A 19,139-nucleotide genomic window follows, 5' to 3' on the forward strand; every position below is an offset into this window, starting at 1 on the left:
TTCAGTAAGTACTGCCCAGCTGGTTGTCTGCTTCCTTTTGCTGAGATATCTGGAACAATTCCTCATGGCTACAGAGATGTAAGTTGGATATAGACTAATGTTAAAGTTGTGATATAACTTTTTTAACTCCAGAATAAACCCAAAAAAACCTAAACCCATCGCCATCGAGTCAATTCTGACTCATAGTGACCGTATAGGACAGAGTAGAACTGCCCCATAGAATTTCGAAGGAGCACCTAGTGGATTCGAACTGTTGACCTTTTGGTTAGCAGCTATAGCACTTAACCACTGCACCACCAGGGTTTCCAGCTCCAGAATAGGAGATATTTTTATATATATATATATATAGCTATTGTATATCTTTATCTTGGTTTTTATTTTCCAGGAGTTGTTTCTTTTTAGCAACATGTAATATTTTTTTCTTTTGTGAAAAAGCTGTTCTATGTTAAAGCATTAATAATCTGCCCCATGTTCATTGAGAAAACTGCCCAGATCAACTAATTTCTAGAGGAAGCATAAGTGTCTTGTTTAATGAATTATCAAAAGAAAATTACATACTAATCTTTTCTTTGTTTTCCTTCCCTCAAGTCATCGCCATTGTGCATGGCTGGTGTGCACGCAGGAGTGGTGTCGAATGTTTTGGGCGGTCAGATCAGTGTTGTAATTAGTAAAGGCATCCCGTACTATGAAAGTTCTTTAGCTAACAACGTCACATCTGTGGTGTAAGTATGCGTGCTGGGTAAAGGTGGGCTACGGACTAGATAGGCATAACCAATATCACTGTCCATGGTGGTCATGAAATAGCACTGACTCAGTCCTCCCTCAGTATCTGTGGGGGTTGGTTCCAGGGTACCCCCCCATACCAAAATCTGCAGACCCTCAAGTCCCTTATATAAAGTAGCATAGTATTTGCATATAACCTACATGTATCCTTCTGTATACTTTAAATCATCTTTGACCAAAAAGTCAAACTCGTTGCCATCAAGTCAATTTCAGCTCATAGCGACCCTATAGGACAGAGTAGAAATGCCACATGGGGTTTCCAAGGAGTGGCTGGTGGATTCAAACTGCTGACCTTTTTAGTTAGCAGCTGAGCTCTTAACCGTTGTGCCACTAGGGCCTTAATACAATATAAATGCTACGTTACTAGTTAAGTGGTATTGTTCCAGGCATAATGACAGGAAAAGTCTCCCCCCCGCACACCCCCAAATATTTTTGATCAGTGGTTGGTTGAATCTGCGGATGTAGAACCTGCAGATACAGAGGGCTGGCTGTGTATACTAAATATTCACATTTGTGTATGCTCAATGCCTGAGTCCATTGGAGAGTTAGTTTTCTGAGTATGGGCAGTGTGGTACAACTTTAACGTGTTCTACATTATTTTTTTACTTCAAAAAGCTAGTTATTTGGATGGACAATGTATGTCTTTCCTTTCTTTTCTAAGTGTTGCAAAGGCCTGAGGAATGAGCCTAGAAGTTTTTAGCTAAATCCATGCTTCCCTGTAGAGAGATCAGAAGATAAATGTTCTGTATTATAGCCCATGTGATCGAGATGTATTGAGGATAATTGAAATACTTTGAATATAAATTAAATTTTGACATATATCAGAAATGGTATTATGAATCTCCTTCTCATCCCCAGAGAATACTTTAAGAATGTATTTTTATTGCATCTGTGGTGTCCTTCTGTTTTACAAGTGTAGACTGAGCATCAAAAGCAGCAGGTGCACCTTAGTCCTCCAGCAATAGCTTTGCTTTTTAACACGTGATAATAGATCATTAAACATTAAGTAGAAATATGATATTAGCTATCTCTTTTGATAAACCTTGTCTCTTAGCTATGCTAAGTCATGAAGACAGTACTAAACCTACTTGAAACCAGCTTCTGTTTATAGTTCATAGCTCTCATTGGGAAGACAAGAACATGATCTATACATTGAAAAGCAGGACTCAGCACACTTTCTCTGTAAAGGGCTACAGGCCACATATGTCTGTGTTACTTATTCTGCTTTTTTTATTTACAGTCTATTAAGCATTGTAAAAACCAGTCTTTACTCCCTGACCATGAAAAATAGGCCATGCGCGGGCTGTTTGCCTGCCCCTGGTGTAGAATCAACTACCTTTTCTTCTTGTGGTTTCTTCTAGATGATTTTATGCAAATCCTTTTATTCCTTTCTCCTGTTCTGCCTCAGGAAAAAAATACTTTGAGGGGACACTCTTTCAGGTTAAAAAAGAAAAAAAAAAACATTGCATTCTCTTATGTTGGTGTGAGTGTTGCACTAAAGGACAAGAGCACACACTGAGGATATTCTCTGTCAAGTTCCTGAAGTCCTATGCCTTGTCCCACCCCTACACTCTGCCCAACTTACACTCTGCACCCATTACTTTGAAATCTAAATCCAATGCTTCATTCTAATACTGAGATTTATTTTCAGAATATTCATTTCCTTTCAAAAATTCAATCTCTGTTGTTGCTAGTGACCCTACATACAATAGAACGAAACACTGGTGGCCCTGCGCCATCCTCACGATTGTTGCTGTGTTTGAGCCCCTTGTTGCAGCCACTGTGTGGATCCATCTCATTGAGGATCTTCCTCTTTTTCACTGATCCTCTACTTTATCAAGCATCATGTTCTTCTCCAGGGACTGGTTCCTTCTGATAATATGTAAAAATAAATGAGGTGAAGTTTTGCCATCCTCACGTCCAAGGAGCATTCTGGCTGTACTTTTTCCAAGACATATTTGTTCCTTCTCCTTACAGTCCATGATATATTCAATATTCTTTGCCACCACCATAATTCAAAGGCATCAGTTCTTCTTTGGTGTTTCTTCTTCATTGTCCAGCTTTCACATGCGTGTGAAAATACCATGGCTTGGGTCAGGTGCACCTTAGTCCTCAAGTGATATCCTTGCTTTTTAACACATTAAAGAAGTCTTTTGTGGCAGATTTGCCCAATGCAATAGATCATTTGATTTCCTGACTTCTGCCTACCTGGGTGTTGATTGTGGATCCAAATAGAAGAAATCCTTGACAACTTTAATATTTTCTCTGTTTATCATTATGTTGCTTATTGGTCCAGTTGTGAGGATTTTTGTTTTCTTTATGTTGAAGTGTAGTCCATACTGAAGGATGTAGTCTTTGATCTTCATCAGTAAGTGCTTCAAGTCCTCTTCACTTTAAGCAAGGAAAGTTGTGTCATCTGCATTGCAGGTTGTGAATGAGTCTTCCTCCAGTCCTGATTTGCTACATTCTTCTTCATATAGTCCAGCTTCTGGAATTATTTGCTCAGCATACTGATTGAATAAGAATGGTGAAAGGATACAACCCTGACACACACCTTTTTTGATTTCAAACCATGCAGTATCTCCTTGGAGCCATGGTGGCACAGTGGTTAAGAGCTTGGCTGCTAACCAAAAGGTAGGCAGTTCAATTCCACCAGCCAGCTGCTCTTTGGAAACCCTGTGGCGAAGTTCTCGTCTGTCCTATGGCTCGCTGTAACTTGAAGTCAACTCAACGACGGCAATGGGTTTGGTGTGGTTTTAGTATCCCTTTGTTCTATTTGAACAATTGCCTCTTGGGCTGTGTACAGGTTCCTCATGACCACAATTAAGTATTCCGGAATTCCCTTTTTTTCTAATGTTATTTGTTTTTGATCCACACAGTCGAATGGCTTTACATAGTCAATAAAACACAGGTAAACATCTTTCTGGCATTCTCTGCTTTCAGCCAAGATCCCTCTGACATCAGCAATGGTATTCCTCATTCCATATCTTCTTCTGAATCCGGATTGAATTTCTGGCAGTTCCTTGTCCATGTACTGCTGCAACTGCTTTTGAAATAAGCAAAATTTTACTTGCGTGTGATATTAATGTTAGTGTTTGATAATTGCTGCATTCTGTTGGGTCACCTTTCTTTGGAATGGGCACACAAGAATCTCTTCCAGTTGGTTGGCCAGGTAGCTGCCTTCTGAATTTCTTGGCATAGACAGGTGAGCGGTTCCAGTGTTGCATCCATTTGTTGAAACATCTCAATTGTTATTCTGTAAATTCTTGTAGCCTTGTTTTTTGCCAATGCCGTTAGTGAAGCTTGGACTTCTTCTTTCAGTGCCATTGGTTGTTTATCATATGCTGCCTCCAGAAATGGATGAATGTCGACCAATTCTTTTTGCTCCAGTGACTGTGTGTATTCCTTCCATCTTTTTATGCTTCCTGCAGCATTCAATATTTTGCCCATAGAATTCTTCAGTATTGCAACTCAAGGCTTGAATTTTTTCTTCAGTTCTTTCAGCTTAAAAAATGTCAAATGTGTTCTTAGCTTTTGGTTTTCTAACTCCAGGGATTTGCACATTTCATTGTAATGCTTTGTCTTACCGAGTTGCCCTTTGAAATCTGTTCAGCTCTTTTACTCTATCATTTCTTCTATTTGCTTTAGCTGTGCTGGGTTCCACAGCAAGTTTCAGAGTCTCTTCTGACATGCATTTTAGTCTTTGCTCTCTTTCCTGTCTTTTTAATGACCTTTTTGCTTTCTTTGTGTATGATGTCCTTGATGTCATGCCACAGCTCTTTCTCAGTCATTAATGTTCAGTGTGTGATATCTGTTCTTGAGACTGTCTCTAAATTCAGGTGGGATATTCTCAAGGTTGTATTTTGACTCTCGGGGCTCGTTTTAATTTTCTTCAGCTTCAACTTGAACTTGAATATGAGCAATTGATGGTCTCTTCCGCAGTGAGACCCTGGTCTTGTTCTGACTGATGATGCTGAGCTTCTCTGTTGTCTCTTTACGCGAATGTAGTCTCTGTGAGTAGATGTAATCTCTGTTACAGCTTTTTGTCTGTCGACCCCAAGAAACCTGGGCCTTGTTCTCTGAGAATTACACCTTTTAATGTGCTTTCACCAAACGTAGTTGCCACAGAGTTAATTTATTTCATGAAAAAGAAGTGTTTATTTTAAAGGTGTTGTGGACACATTTACATGGTCAAGTGTGAAGCTGGGTACTAGATACTTGAAGAGAAAGTTGTTCATGCTGATTTCAGAAGTTGTTCTGCCTAGAAATGAGACCTTTTTGGGGGGGGGGCGTTGAGGAAGAATCAATTTCAGTTGTCTAATTTTCAGCCATGGAATATTCTTAGTTCTTTAAGTAGTAAAATAAAAACAAAAGCAAGAGTTGTAAGACAATTGTGGGACCGTCATGTATTATGTGAAGGTCACCAAAAAATCCTCTCTCTCTTTCAGGGGACACTTATCTACAAGTCTTTTTACGTTTAAGACAAGCGGTAAGCCTTTCATAGACTTTTTAACATATAATTTGTTTAATAGCTCGTATTATTTGAACACTGACTGTAGGCCAGGCACTATGCCAGTTGCTTTTTTTTTTTTTTCTTTGTACTTACTCACTTAGCCACCACAACAGCACTGTGAGGTAAGGGAAGTCCTTAATCATGTAATGAATAGAATAAATTGAAGGTTTTTATAGTAATCGAACAATGATCATGTAAGGAAGGAGGAAGGTTCCTTAGCAATTTGTCAGAAGTAATTAATGCATTCAATAGAAAGTATTCATTGAGTGCCTTGTATTTGCCAGGCACCATGCTGGTGCTAGAAATTCCATAGTGCCCTCCTGGAGCTTGTGTCCTGGTGGTGAGAGGTTGACAAGAGCCAAATGAATAAGTCAGTAATTGTTTACAGTGTGCTCTTCATGGTCGGGTCGGTAGGATAAAAAAAAAAAAAAAGACGTAGGAAAAAACTGCAGGGAATGCAGGAGACCCTGCTCTGACATTTTAAATAGTCAGGGAGGGCCTCATGGCAAGTGTGCCTGGGAACAAAACTGTGACCGAGGTGAGGGAGCGAGTTGAGTCATCTGCTTACCTGCAGGAGTGTGTTCCCGGGAGGGGACAGTGTGTCTCCGTTTGACTGATGAATATTGCCTGTGGGTAAATATGTTTGCAGGTTCCTAAACAAGACACAGAGATGGACACTTGTCCAAGAAACACTTGCCTAGCTATGAAGTTTTTCTGTTACAGTACATTATTAGCATAAACCCGTTGCTGTCGGGTCAGTTCTGATTCATAGAGACCCTACAGGGCAGTAGAACTGCCCCATAGGCTTTCCAGGGAGCAGCTGGTGGATTCAAATTGCCAACCTTTTGGTTAGTAGCTGTAGCTCTTAACCACTGCGCTGCCAGGACCCCATTATTAGTATGGTATACTAAATAAAAGTGCATAGAAAGTTTGCAGTGGGCAGGTTTATATGCATTTTGAATTTATATCTGGAAACCAGATTACATTCTTTATTTTAGGTTGCTATGGAACGTTGGGGATGGAATCTGGTGTGATCGCCGACTCTCAGATCACTGCATCATCGGTGCTGGAGTGGACTGACCACACAGGGCAAGAGAACAGCTGGAAACCCGAAAAAGCCAGGCTGAAAAAACCTGGACCCCCTTGGGCTTCTTTTGCCACTGACGAATATCAGTGGCTGCAAATAGATCTGAATAAGGAAAAGAAGATAACAGGTTAAGAACAATTTGTAATTGTAATTTTATTTGAAGCCTGGTGACATCTAAGATATCCATAGAAAATCACTGCAAATTTAATTGTTTTAGGTTTTCTTCACTGTTATTCCCATTGTTAGAGATAGTTTGATACAGCATGACAAAGGGGCGGAGGTGGTATTTAATTCTTGCTAACTTTTTTATTTCATAGTAACAAGATCTTTTAAGGCAGTGTCTCAGTAAAGTGGTGTTGACGCATCTGAAATAACCACCTGTAACAGTCATTGAGAGACGTCTATCTTCAGAGGAGGTCATTTCAAGTGCTATAAGTCATGTTCCACATGTGCTCAATATAAACGTGTTTAGGGGACCTTAGCAAATGATTGGAAACCCTGGTGGCATAGTGGTTAAGAGCTACGGCTGCTAACCAAAGGGTCGGCAGTTCGAATCCGCCAGGCGCTCCTTGGAAACTATGGGGCAGTTCTACTCTGTCTTATAGGGTCACTATGAGTTGGAATCGACTCGACGGCACTGGGTTTGGTTTTTTTTTTTAGGATAATTGGTTCGTACTCACTTAGATGATTTTGTTAAAAGATCTATTTTGCTTTAGTACTTAGGTAACACCAGTGACCACCTTTAATCTGCTAATTCCTGGGAAGCCATTCTTAGTAGTTGAAATACATTTCACAATGATATGAACACAGGCTGCCGAAAATGAAATAGCCGTTTCCTTATACGAGCCTGTAATTCCTTCTGTCTTTGAAAGGGAAGAAAGCCATGGATTTAGCAACTATTATAATGAAACCATGTACTTATATATGGAAATGTGTCATGAAGAGAAATTTTTGAACAATGCATCTCAGGAATTTAGGCTTTGATGCTGAACACGTTGTGGAGATGGGCCTCTGTGGGCTAATGACAGCAACTCTTCCTTCCCCAGGCATCATAACCACTGGATCCACCATGGTAGAGCACAATTACTATGTGTCTGCCTACAGAATTCTCTACAGTGATGATGGGCAGAGATGGACGGTGTACAGAGAGCCTGGGGTGGAGCAAGATAAGGTAAAATGATTACGAAGGTATTTTACAAAACTTTCAAAAAATGGACCTTTTCCAAAGGTCACAGACTGAGTAAACCTAACCTACCCTGATGCCATCAAGTCGATACCAACTTACAGTGACCCTATAGGACAGAGTAGAACTGCCCCGTAGAGTTTCCAAGGAGCGCCTGGTGAATTCGAACTGCCGATGTTTTGGTTAGCAGCCGTAGCTCTTAACCATTATGCCACCAGGGTTTCCTAATAAAAAAAATTCCTAATAGAAAAGTTAAAAACCATTTTGTCTTAACTCTGCCCTCTTCTGGTTATTTTAGGTAGTGTTAGTCCCTTCCAACTACAGTTAGAAGATTCTCAATGATAACAGGTCCCTTTTGGTAATTTTAAGGGGTAGTATTTTCCTGATTTTTGCTAACTGTATTTTTAACGGGTTGTTCAGACACTCTATTAAGTTTAAAGGTTAAAAACAGAACTTGTAATTTCTTGCCTTTATAAAGCTTTTCTTATCCCACAGAATAACAGAGAGCCTAATTTGTTGCCCAGTTTTTTACTCTGTAGGCAATGCGGGTTGGGGCGGCGGAGGGGGGGACAAAATCACTAAAGGCTGAAGTGTACAGTAAGTTATAGAATGTTATGAAATTGGAATGCCATTTCAAGATTATTCTATCAGCTTCCATCTTAGAAAATTACTACCTAAAGAATTCCTTAACTTCTGTGGTCATTATTATAGGGTCGCCATGAGTCGGAATTGACTCGACGGCAGTGGGTTTTTTTTTGTTGTTTTTCTGTGGTCATTATGAAATTGTTTTACTTAGCAAAAAATTATGAAGATGCTATAATAAGCCAGACCGGATGATAAGGGATAGAGGATAGGCAGAGGAGGATCTCATCCTGATCTTTATTCCTTTCACCAGGTCCTGGCCCATGAGCCACCACAAAGGATCTTGTAACTAGGGAAGTCCCTGTCCCCAAGATAGATGCCTCATATGTAGAATTGTAATTATGGGCACGTTTTTTTCAATGAAAATTCCCTGTGAACTTTGTTTTAATAATATACTGTCATTTCTCTGTTATGTATGATTTGCTAATATATCTTCAGTTACCACTTTTTTTCATCTCTCTGTTCAAAACTTTCCAGGGGCCCCCTGTTATCTTTTATATGGATCTAAACTCTTCTGCTGTTATTCAAGGCCTTCTTTCCTTCCTTCTTGATTTCACATGAACTTCATCTTTGGTGAGCCTCTACCTGTTGAAGCAAATAACAATACTGTCTCCATACCTAGCCTACTTCTGCTTCATCCCCCCTCCCCGATTTGACTACTCTTTATTTTTAGTGCACCAATATTTATTCGTATAATATCTGTTACACTTTTGGAATGCAGTTAGTTTTTTGAAATTACAAGAATTATCCATGCTTATATTGTAAAAACGTCTAACAGCATTGAGTTGTATTTCTGAAGAAAACTTTTCCTTCCCTTTTTTGAAAGATAATTTCACTGCATAAAGAATTCTACCTTGATGGTTTTTTTTCTTTCAGTACTTTAAATATGTTAGTGCATTGTTTTCTGGCTTGCATTGTTTTCAGTACGAGTTCTGCTATTGTTCTTCATTCCTTTCTGTGTACTGTGTCTTTTTTCTTAGGCTACTTTTAAAGTTTTCTTTATATCATTTGTTTTAAGCAATTCGGTTATGATGTGCCTTTGTATAGCTTTCATGTTTCTTCTACTTGGGGTTCTTCTAGCTTCTTGGGTCTGTGGGTTATAGTTTTCATCAATTTGGGAAACTATGCCATTTATTCATCAGATATCCCCCCCATTCTAATTACACAAATATTATGACCGTTGAAAATGTCCCAAAGTTCACTGATGCTGTTTTTGTTTTTATCAATTTTTTCCTCTGTTTTTTTTTTTTTTTTTTAGAATTTGTGTTCCTTTGTCTTGAAGCTCAGTAATCTATTCTGCAATGTTTAATCTGCTATTAATACTATCTAGTCCCTGGGTGGTGCAAACAGTGTACACTGGACTACTCACCTAAAAGGTAGCAGTTCAGACCTACCTAGTGGTACCATAGAGGAAAAGTCCTGCAATCTGTTTCTGTAAATTTACAGCTAAAACTCTGTGGAGCAGCTTTACTCTGTAATACATGGGGTGCCATGAGTTGGAATTGACTCAATGGCAACAGGTTTGTGTTTTTTTTTTGAAGTGTATTTTTGTCTCAAATATTGTTATTTTTCACCTGTAGATTTTCAGTTTTAAGGTTTTTTGTTTTTAATTTTTCCATATCACTCCTTCACATATTCATGCTTTTCTCTATCTTCTGGAGCATATGCATTATGTTTATAATAACTCTTTTGCTGTCCCAGTCTAATTCTATCATATGTGTTAAATCTGGGTGTTTTCTGTTGATTGATAGTTCTCATTATGGGTCATATTTTGCAAGCCTAGTAATTTTTGGTAGAATGCCAGACATTGTGAACTTTACATTGTTAGTTGTTTGGTGCTGGCTTTTTTTTTTTTTTTTATATTTTAGTTTTTATTCTGGGATGCAATTAAGTTACTTGGGAACAGTTTTACTCTTTTTAAGGCTTGCTTTCAAGCTTTGTTAGGCAGGACCTGAACAGCCTGTAGTATAGGGCTAATTTTCCTCCACCACTGAGTCGTGGTCTTCTGAGTTCTCAATCCTATGTCCCATGTTTTATGAGGCTCCTCCACTCTGGTTGTTGGACTTGTGAGCTGATCGCAGCCCTGTGTGAACTCCGAGAGTTGTTGTACTGACTCCCTCCCAGTGGTTCTTTCTCTAGCCACAGGTAGTTATCTTAAACGCAGCCAAGGATTTAACGGAAGCCCCCTGCAGCTCTCTAGAGTTTCAGTCTGTCCCTCCCTTTAGCTCTCTTTCTCCTACACTCTGTCCTGCAAGTTCTAGCTGCCTTATATTCCTGATCTCTGAGCTCCATCTCCTTAACTCAGGGAGGTCACCAAGCTCAGTTTGGGATCTTCTTGCATGGCAGCTTGGAAGCTATCTCCAGAGACAGTATGGGGACAGTAATGCGGCTTGCTTCATTTGTTTCCCTTCCCTCAGGTATTATTGTCCTGTGCTGCCTTTTGTTCGGTATCTGAAAGCCATTGTTTTATATATTTTATCTGATTTTTCATATGCTTGAGGCAGGAGGGTAAGTCCAGTCCCTGCTAGTTACTCTGTCATGGACAGAAGCAGAAGTCTTTGCATTGAATTATATGAAATGACATCTTTTCCGTCATTGATACTTGCCCATCTGTGCCTCATATATCCCCAGCTCCCCAAGGATAATTGCCACTGACACTCTGATGTCTCCATTTTCACACCATTTCTAAGCATGCATACCTGACTGACCACACACCCACGCACAAAGAGACAGCTTTGGATTTGTTGCCCAAAAGCAGGCTAGATGGATGAATGGATGGACAGACACAACTTGCTTCATTATATATTACTTGTTAAATACGTCTTATTTCTGTGTGGTAATGTCCATAAAATGAACTTCCATGAGAGTGACACTTTGACTTCCACTTTCATTTTGTCCTCTTGACACCTCGCAGACCCTCCAGGACACAGGGATTCTCCACAGATGCTCACAGGCCGACGATAGCAGATCATTTTACTCAGTTTTTATAAACTTTTTTTTCGCTAAGTTTTTATAAAAGTTTGACTGCAGTAGGGAGTAAGATCTCAGAGACCATTTTCATGTCCTAAAATGATGTTTAGCCGTTGTTCCCTGTTCTACTAATGAAGATTATAAATAAATTGTCTTCATTTATTTTCTGTGTAATATCTGAAGAAATAAGGGAAGCTTACTAGTTTGGAGAGTATTATAACTTCAAAACAAGCCTTTTAGAAAATGTAGAGTATTAACGTGTTTTTAGAAATTTCTAATCTAACGTCATGGGAATCAGCCAGGAATAAAATGGCCATAATGATTTGAAATAACTTGATTGAGAAATTAAACATTTACTTACTCTCACTTTAGCTGATAAAAAATAATTCACTTTGATTGTAGGCTGGTGTCTGCTTATTAATGGCCTTCAGAAACCACCTAGGTGGTTTAGTCTGGAGCCCTAGACTAAGTCAGAAGACCCAGATTCGTGTCCCCACTCTGTCATCACCTCGCTGTGCATTCCACTTGTGTTCCCTGAGCCCTGTGCTCTGCTATGTCATGTGGTTGTTAGGAAGAGCAAAACTAACATGAAAATGTTTTGTAAATTTTGAAGAACAGTTCAGTATTTGTTTGAAGTAGTTGAGGGAATGACATAGTCACTTAATATTGTTACCTAAGGATTCTTTATACCCAAACTAAACCCATTGCCCTTGAGTCAACTCTGGCTCAGTGACCCTGTAAGACAGAGTAGAACTGCCCCATAGGGTTCCCTAGGCTGTAGTCTTTATGGAAGCAGACTGCCACCCTTGTCTCCTGTGGATTGCTTGGTGGGTTTGAATGACCAATCTTTCAGTTAGCAGCTAAGCACTTAACCACTGTGCCACCAGAGCTCCTGGGATTATTTATATAATGCGCTTCTTATTTAATCATTAAATTAGGCATAGAACACTGTTTCACTTTCCTGGTTCACGTATCAACAATGAATGAAATACATTACTTGTTAAATATGTCGTATGTATGCGGGGTAATGTCAAATAAAATTGGAGTTATAAAAAAAACAAAACATTGCTTTTGAGTCCGTTCTGACTCGTAGCTCCTGTAGCGACTCTATAGGATAAAGTAGAACTGCCCTATCGGACTTCCAAGGAGCGTCTGGCGGATTCGAACTGCTGACCTTTTTGCTTAGCTGCCGTAGCTCTTAGCCACTGCGGCACCAGGGTTTCCAGTTATAATATAGGAGCTGTTTTTATGTAGTTTATATCCAGTAGGTGGCGGTATATACCTGTTATGTGTTCATTAGTGTATGTTCACCTTCAGTCTATTTACTGAGAGAAAAATTACGAAAAGTATGCAAGCAAAGCGTTTCCTTTAGAGACCGCTTCTGTTCAGTTATGCTGTACTTTGAAAATTAATACGTTTAAATCGTTGGTAATTCCACAGGACTAGAGTTACTAGTTTGTTAATACAGTGCCTCATTACAACTGAAACCTTCTGAAACTGCCAACTTAGCACTCTTGTTAAATTCTTAAATTATCTTCAGTTATTTCCATATTCAGTATTTTTCTTTTATAAATTTTTATGAAGAATGTGCAGCTTCTTAATAGTTATTCCAAATTACGATTAATTTATTTACTTAAAAATTATTTCTTGCTTATCGGCATTCTTTGCAGATCTCATTTAAGGCCGAGAGCGAGAAAAAAAAAAAAAAAACACCAAAAATGTATTAAGTGAAAGAATTTAATCCTGACCTCTGTTGATTTAAAGTACCAATTTTTTTTTTTTTTAAGATATTTCAAGGAAACAAAGATTATCACCAGGATGTGCGTAATAACTTTTTGCCACCAATTATTGCACGTTTTATTAGAGTGAACCCTACCCAATGGCGGCAGAAAATTGCCATGAAAATGGAACTGCTTGGATGTCAGTTTATTCCTAAAGGTAAAGCAACTGCGTCTTTTAAGACATGTTATTTTCACTGGGTTGTTAATTAAACATTGTTTTGTTCTCAGAGAACATAATTAAGAATAATGTGAATTTTTTGTGTGTAAATTCTAGTTACAATATCTTCTTAAAGGGATTAAAAAAAAAACAGTTATCAGGTATCAGGGTGGTTTCCAAAATTACAAGTGGAATAAAGGATAGCATCATTCAGGAGATAATGTAATGAGATTGCTTCCCAGCTCTAGTATAATGTTTGTGTCTAGTATAATGTTTGTGTCATATAAGCACTGATGATTATAGCAGTAAACTTAGCTTAAGCGCCTTTTATTTTGAATAAGTTAAAAAGGGAATAACTTCGTTGAATATTGTATAGTATTTTAATACTGTGTTCACTCTTGTATCACTGAAGCCTACCGCAATGCATGATACAGAATGGACCCTCCATAAATACCTGCTAAATGAGTGAATAATATATCAAATTGTGGCAACACCTTTATAGTTTTAGAGTCCCACATCATCCCATACCCCTTTGTTCTCCTTCCTGAGATTTTTGTAGACAACATAATTATTTAAAAACTAATGAATCTGAGTATATTTCTACAGAATATAATATTTATCCTTCCAGTATATTTCTCTCTGAAATTTAAAATTACTCTGCAGAACTAAAAACTCTAGGAAATTTTGAAGACATTTAAAATTACATTTTTAATTATGATTTTATCAGCAAAATGTGTAAACTTTCCTAAACCATTTTTCAAGGTCGTCCACCAAAACTTACTCAAGCTCCACCTCCTCGGAACAGTAAGGACCTCAAAAATACTACAGCCCCTCCAAAAATAGCCAAAGGTGGGCCTGCTTTAAATGTGAGAATTCGATATCTTAAGTTTTTCTTACTCAAATTGGTGAGGAGGAAAGAATAAAGAGTTTTTAAAATTGTTTTCAAGGTCGTGCCCCCAAATTTACTCAACCGCTACAACCTCGCAGTAGCAACGAATTCCCCGCACAGACGGAGCAAACAACTGCCACTCCTGATATCAAAAACACTACTGTAACTCCAAATGTAACCAAAGGTATGCACATCCCAGGCTCACACCTGTCACATGGGAGTATTTTGGGTTTTTCTAACATGAGTTTCCAGGTGTATTTCCAGTTTGACCTACGGTTTCTTTTCCTCAGACCGTGTTTGTTGTTAGGTGCTGTCGAGTCAATTCCGACTCGTAAAGATCCTATAGGACAGAGTAGAACTGCCCTATAGGGTTTCCCGAGATGTAATAATTATGGGAGGAGATTTTCAGGTCTTTTATCCTGTGGAGCAGATGGTGGGTTCGAATAGCCGACCTTTCGGTTAGCAGCCAAGCGCTTAACCACTGTGCTGCTATATTCTTTAATTATAACAACAACAAAAAAATTGACTCTCTTAGGGAAAAGACTGACTTTACTGATCTAAGTTTTCTTCTTCTAATATTTAAAGATGGCTTTTCTTCAGATATTTCACACGTAGTGGGAGAAGCTAGAAGCAGAAGCAAGAGTTCTCAGAGGCAAGAGACTCAGTGTCTCGTAAAGAGCTTCTTACTGGTTTGCAGGAAGCTTCCTCTTCTGATTTTTTTTTTTAACCCTTGGAGCTAAACATGTGATGTCCCAGGCTTAGAAATAGACTATTTCTAGAAATAACTAAAAACCATAGAAGGAAATGAACTTTTTTTTCCCCCTAGACATAAATATTAATTTATGGTTAGCAAAAAGGGAAGAGGAAAAAAAATGAAAACAAGTTTTAGTGGAAACTAAATTTTTTTCAAAATACTCTGACATGCTCATAAAAACTTTGGTCTCTGTTTTTTAAATGTTTACAATTATAATTTTTTCAGATTGTAAATACAAATTTATTAATAGAATTTATTTTCAGATTTTGTTATTAATGGTAAATAAGTTGTTAACTTGAAGCCCTGGTGGCACAGTGGGTTAGGCACTCAGACTGGTAAACAAAAGGTTGACAGTTCGATTCTGCCAGCCACTCCCCGGAAATCCTGTGGGGGCAGTTCTACTCTGCCCTGTGGGGTCGCCAGGAGTCGGAGTCAACTCCATGGCAGTGGGTTTAGTAAGTTGTAAAATTATATGAAACGTAGTAGCTTTTCCATCCAGCTTGTTACTGAAAAACATTTTAATTACTTTCAGAAAAAAGCATCAATGTCACAGTGGATTAGTGTCAATGCTGGCAGGTAAAGAGCACACTCACTTTCAGGAAAGCACAAAGAAGAGAAAGCAATTCATTTAGCATAACTTGTGCCACGTAGAACTTTAATCATTCTCATTTTCTGAGCTCTCAGCTCTTAGCTCTTTTCGTTTCTTTTAAAAACTGAAAATTTGCCTGGATTCAGGAAACTTGCTCCAAGTTTTCATATATCAATTTCTTTGCTATGTTGTGAGGTATTTCCAAACAGACTACTTTCTTTCACATGACGCAGGAGAAGCTAGAAACAGAAGCTAGAGAGAAGCAGGAGTTCTCAGAGGCAGGAGGCTCAGTGTCCCATAAAAAGCTTCTTACCAGAAGGCATGTGTTTGGGCGGAATCTCAGACCACATCCCTGGATGGAAGAACAGTCGTTTACAAGTATTGTTCATCTTAAAATTGGACTGTAGAATCTTAGAATCTCAGGACTGAAAAATTTTCTTAAAGTCTTTTCTTCCAGAGCTGGATTCCTCTAAGTTTAAAAAGAGAGTAACAAAGAATATGTGGGCCTTTTCGATTGAAAACCTCCAGTGCCCTTTTCTTTGGGATGGTGGCGTATAGACTATTATTTTTCATAACTGAACAGTTGTTTAGGCATTTGTCTAAAAGCCTCTGATTAAATTTTGCTGCATACATCTGAACCTGGTTGTTCTCTCCACTCTCATAAATTCTAGGGGAAAAGCACATTTACTGTTTGGAATTCTGTGTATGTGCTAGCCTGAGTTGTTATTTTTGTTTTTATGCAGTTCTTGCTCCATTTTCACAACCAGGCTGAGAGTGATGCAGGTGAAAATCACGTAATGGTCAAATTTGTATGTCTGTAATTTCCAGGTGCTCCCCCAGTGGGGCCCTCACCCCTGGCTGGCTGTCTTTCTGTGTTTCCCTAGTTGGCTCTCCTGGCGGTTTCAACAATAACTATTTTAAATCTTATCCATATTTTTCAAACCCTTGACCCAGAGACCTTCCCTCACTCTCAGTTACCTCTCAGACCAAGAAAGCAGAAACCATTAGGAGGAAACCCCATTTCTGTGGAGCCTACAAACTTACCTGTATCCTTCTGTCCCACAAAACCAAACCCACTGCTGTTGAGTCGATTCTGACTCATAGCGACCTATTAAAGGCAGAGCAGAACTGCCCTGTCAGGTTTCCAAGGCTGTAATCTTTATGGAAGCAGACTGTTACATTTTTCTCCTGCGGAGCAGCTACTGGGTTCAAATTGCCAAACTTTCAGTGAGCAACTGAGCACTTTAACTAGTGTGCCCCCAGGGCTCCTATTTTGTCCACTGCAATGGAAAAGAAGGTTCCTTGTATTGCCCAAGTCCGATTGCCTACCTGAGGCTTGGTTCCTGACCCATTGAACTTCTCAGAAGGCTGATGTTATTGATTGTCCTCTACTCTGCTATAGTGTCATCCTGTCTTTCCGATAAAATCGTCAGGCAGGTAAATAAGATGCGGCAGATCAGGCCCATCGTGCAGCATCTGGCATTTAGCCCCAGTGAATGTCAGCCGTTGATCTTTCCATCCTCGTGGATATTATCTGTAAATGTGAAGTAGGAAGAAGGGATGAAGGAGAAGCTCTTGTCACGATTGACCTCAGCAGACACGTTCTACACCTGGGCCCAGGATTCCTTATCCGTGGAGTGAGATGTAGGGAGTACATTATTTCTTAGACTGTGACAGCTCTAGCATCCTGTTGATTTCTGACCTGTTCACACACAGTGCAGGCACACACTCGCAGTCCGCTTTCTATGCTTAACACCTACATTGTTAACCTTCCCATTTCTATAAATATTTTGTCACTAGTTGTTGCTACACCGTTTTTCATTGCTAGATTGTGTTCCACTGTAAGGAGGACACCATGATTGATTTAGTCCCTCTCAGTGTTGGGCATTTGGATTACTTCTGGTTTTTCACATTTACTCAGGTACAGGATATGAACATTTTAAAGATACATCTTTGCATGTCTTCTTAATTTTTTCCTAAGAATAAATCTTAGATATGGAATTGCCAAGTAACAGGTTTTTATACATATTTCCCCAAGATGCCAACCAGAAAATTAGTAGCAACTTATATTCCCATGAAAACACTTGTTTTCTGACATCCTCTTTAACAGTTAGTTGTTGTTGCTTTTTTAATATTTACCTATTTCATCAGCAAAAACAGCACCTTATTCTTGTTTTAACTTTTTTTTTTTTTTTATATTACTAGTGAGGCCAGTAAGTTTCATGTTCATGTGTATTTTTTAATGTATTGTTGGTTCACCTACTTTGCTGATTTTTCTGTTGTTTTTTTTTTTAACTGATAAAGCTGTATGATATATTAGTTATATTAATCCTTTATCGCATACTCAGAAAATGTATTTTCCCAGCTTATATATATGACCAGAAAATATATTATCTAGTTTGAATGATGAGATGATATGGTAAGAGCTTTGAATCTGTTTCCTCGTGATTTCTGCCTTTGGTGTTAACGTCGTTTTTTTCATCCTTTCAGATGTAGCGTTGGCAGCAGTCCTTGTCCCTGTGTTAGTCATGGTGCTCACCACTCTCATTCTCATTCTAGTGTGTGCTTGGCATTGGAGAAACAGGTTAGTGCAGAGCTCATTCACCTGAGTGGCCATAGAGGGGGCGTGTTCAAAAACTACCAGATGCGGAATAGAGACTAAATGTAGATGATGAAGTACAGTTCACCTTTTTGAGGAAAGTTAAAGTAGTCATTAGAATAAAAATGACAAATTTATCCTTTATTCCCATGAAAAGCAAGTCAGTTCAATTTGACAGTCAGTTACTGGGTACTTTTATAGTATCAAATTCTGTGCCAAGCACTGGTATATATAGATAAATAAAAATTTCTGGCACGGAATGAGAGCTTAGTATTATTTACTAAAAGAATAAAAGACACAATCCCTGTCTCCAAAGTGTTCGTAGTTTAGCAGAGTAGACTGACTCAAAATAAAGAACTGTGATATGGTTTGATGAGCTGTTTATGAAGTGAACATAGATGCAGGGACCTTTTCTTCAGGGAAAAGGCAATCTTCAAGGTTGAACTTGGCCAGAAAGCAGAAGGTTAAGCATGGCCCGGACCTGGGAGGCTTGTGTGAGCAAAGGCACAGAGACGTGGAATGCAGGCAGACTAGTGAGCCCACCCTACGTGGGTGTGACGTGATGGGGGACAGAGATAGCCACAGAAATGCAGTCTAGGTCTGGTCAGGAGAGGCTTTCTGGGACAAAAGAATTTAGATTTTATTCTGTAGATAGGGAAATCATTGAAGAATGTTAAACAGAAGGGTGATATTATCAGATAGTTGTGGAAAGGTAGTGGCAGGAGTGTGAAGGGTGGACTGGAGAGGAGAGAGACAGGAAGAGGCTGTGAGAGGAGTTGGGAAATAGTATATTAGGTCCAGGCAGGAACTGAACGCACCTGACACCAGTGGAAGGAGAAGAGTTGGAGGGGGAGGTGTTTCAGAACATAGACAGGATATCTGCTAAGGAAGAAGGAGAAGGAGGGATCTGGGATGATGTGAGGTTGTGGCTTGTGCTACGGGACCAGTAGAGATGTCATGAGTTGATATAACAGAGAAGGAGGAACAGATTTGGTGGACAAAGAATGATTTCATTTGTTCAGCCATTCATCAAATATTTGAGCACCTATCCTGGCTACAACAATGGGCTTAAACATAGCAATGATTGTGAGGATGGCACAGGGCCAGACAGTGTTTTGTTCTATGATAGGTAAGGAGCTATGACTTGGAGCTGGCTCAACGGCACCTAACAACAACAACCACCCGGTGTCAA

At 39.1% G+C, this 19,139-nt stretch overlaps 2 protein-coding genes across 5 annotated transcripts in view; one reads left to right on the plus strand and one right to left on the minus strand.

The window, feature by feature from the left end:
• The window catches only part of DCBLD2 (discoidin, CUB and LCCL domain containing 2), a 110,117-nt gene that overhangs the window by 84,134 nt on the left and 6,844 nt on the right, over positions 1 to 19,139 (plus strand). For both annotated transcript variants that reach the window (XM_023559024.2, XM_064273055.1), the window contains 9 exons: positions 6 to 78; positions 589 to 722; positions 5,232 to 5,272; positions 6,295 to 6,510; positions 7,430 to 7,554; positions 12,966 to 13,116; positions 13,879 to 13,965; positions 14,064 to 14,189; positions 17,839 to 17,932. In XM_023559024.2, coding sequence (XP_023414792.2) covers positions 6 to 78; positions 589 to 722; positions 5,232 to 5,272; positions 6,295 to 6,510; positions 7,430 to 7,554; positions 12,966 to 13,116; positions 13,879 to 13,965; positions 14,064 to 14,189; positions 17,839 to 17,932 — 1,047 coding nt within the window. The remainder of the gene's footprint in view (positions 1 to 5; positions 79 to 588; positions 723 to 5,231; positions 5,273 to 6,294; positions 6,511 to 7,429; positions 7,555 to 12,965; positions 13,117 to 13,878; positions 13,966 to 14,063; positions 14,190 to 17,838; positions 17,933 to 19,139) is intronic.
• The window catches only part of ST3GAL6 (ST3 beta-galactoside alpha-2,3-sialyltransferase 6), a 120,757-nt gene continuing 106,961 nt past the window's right edge, over positions 5,344 to 19,139 (minus strand). The window contains exons 16-18 of one of the 3 annotated variants that reach the window (XR_010318691.1): positions 16,678 to 16,882; positions 15,662 to 15,817; positions 5,344 to 5,923 (exon numbers count right to left, since the gene is read on the minus strand). The gene's annotated coding sequence lies outside the window, so the exon portion shown is untranslated. Of the gene's footprint in view, positions 5,950 to 14,942; positions 15,818 to 16,677; positions 16,883 to 19,139 lie in introns of those variants that run through there. The other 2 variants (XR_010318692.1, XR_010318693.1) reach the window with 2 other exon arrangements.

The sequence above is a fragment of the Loxodonta africana genome, chromosome 20 (genome assembly GCF_030014295.1).
Source record: "Loxodonta africana isolate mLoxAfr1 chromosome 20, mLoxAfr1.hap2, whole genome shotgun sequence".
Classification (NCBI taxonomy): Eukaryota; Metazoa; Chordata; class Mammalia; order Proboscidea; family Elephantidae; genus Loxodonta; species Loxodonta africana.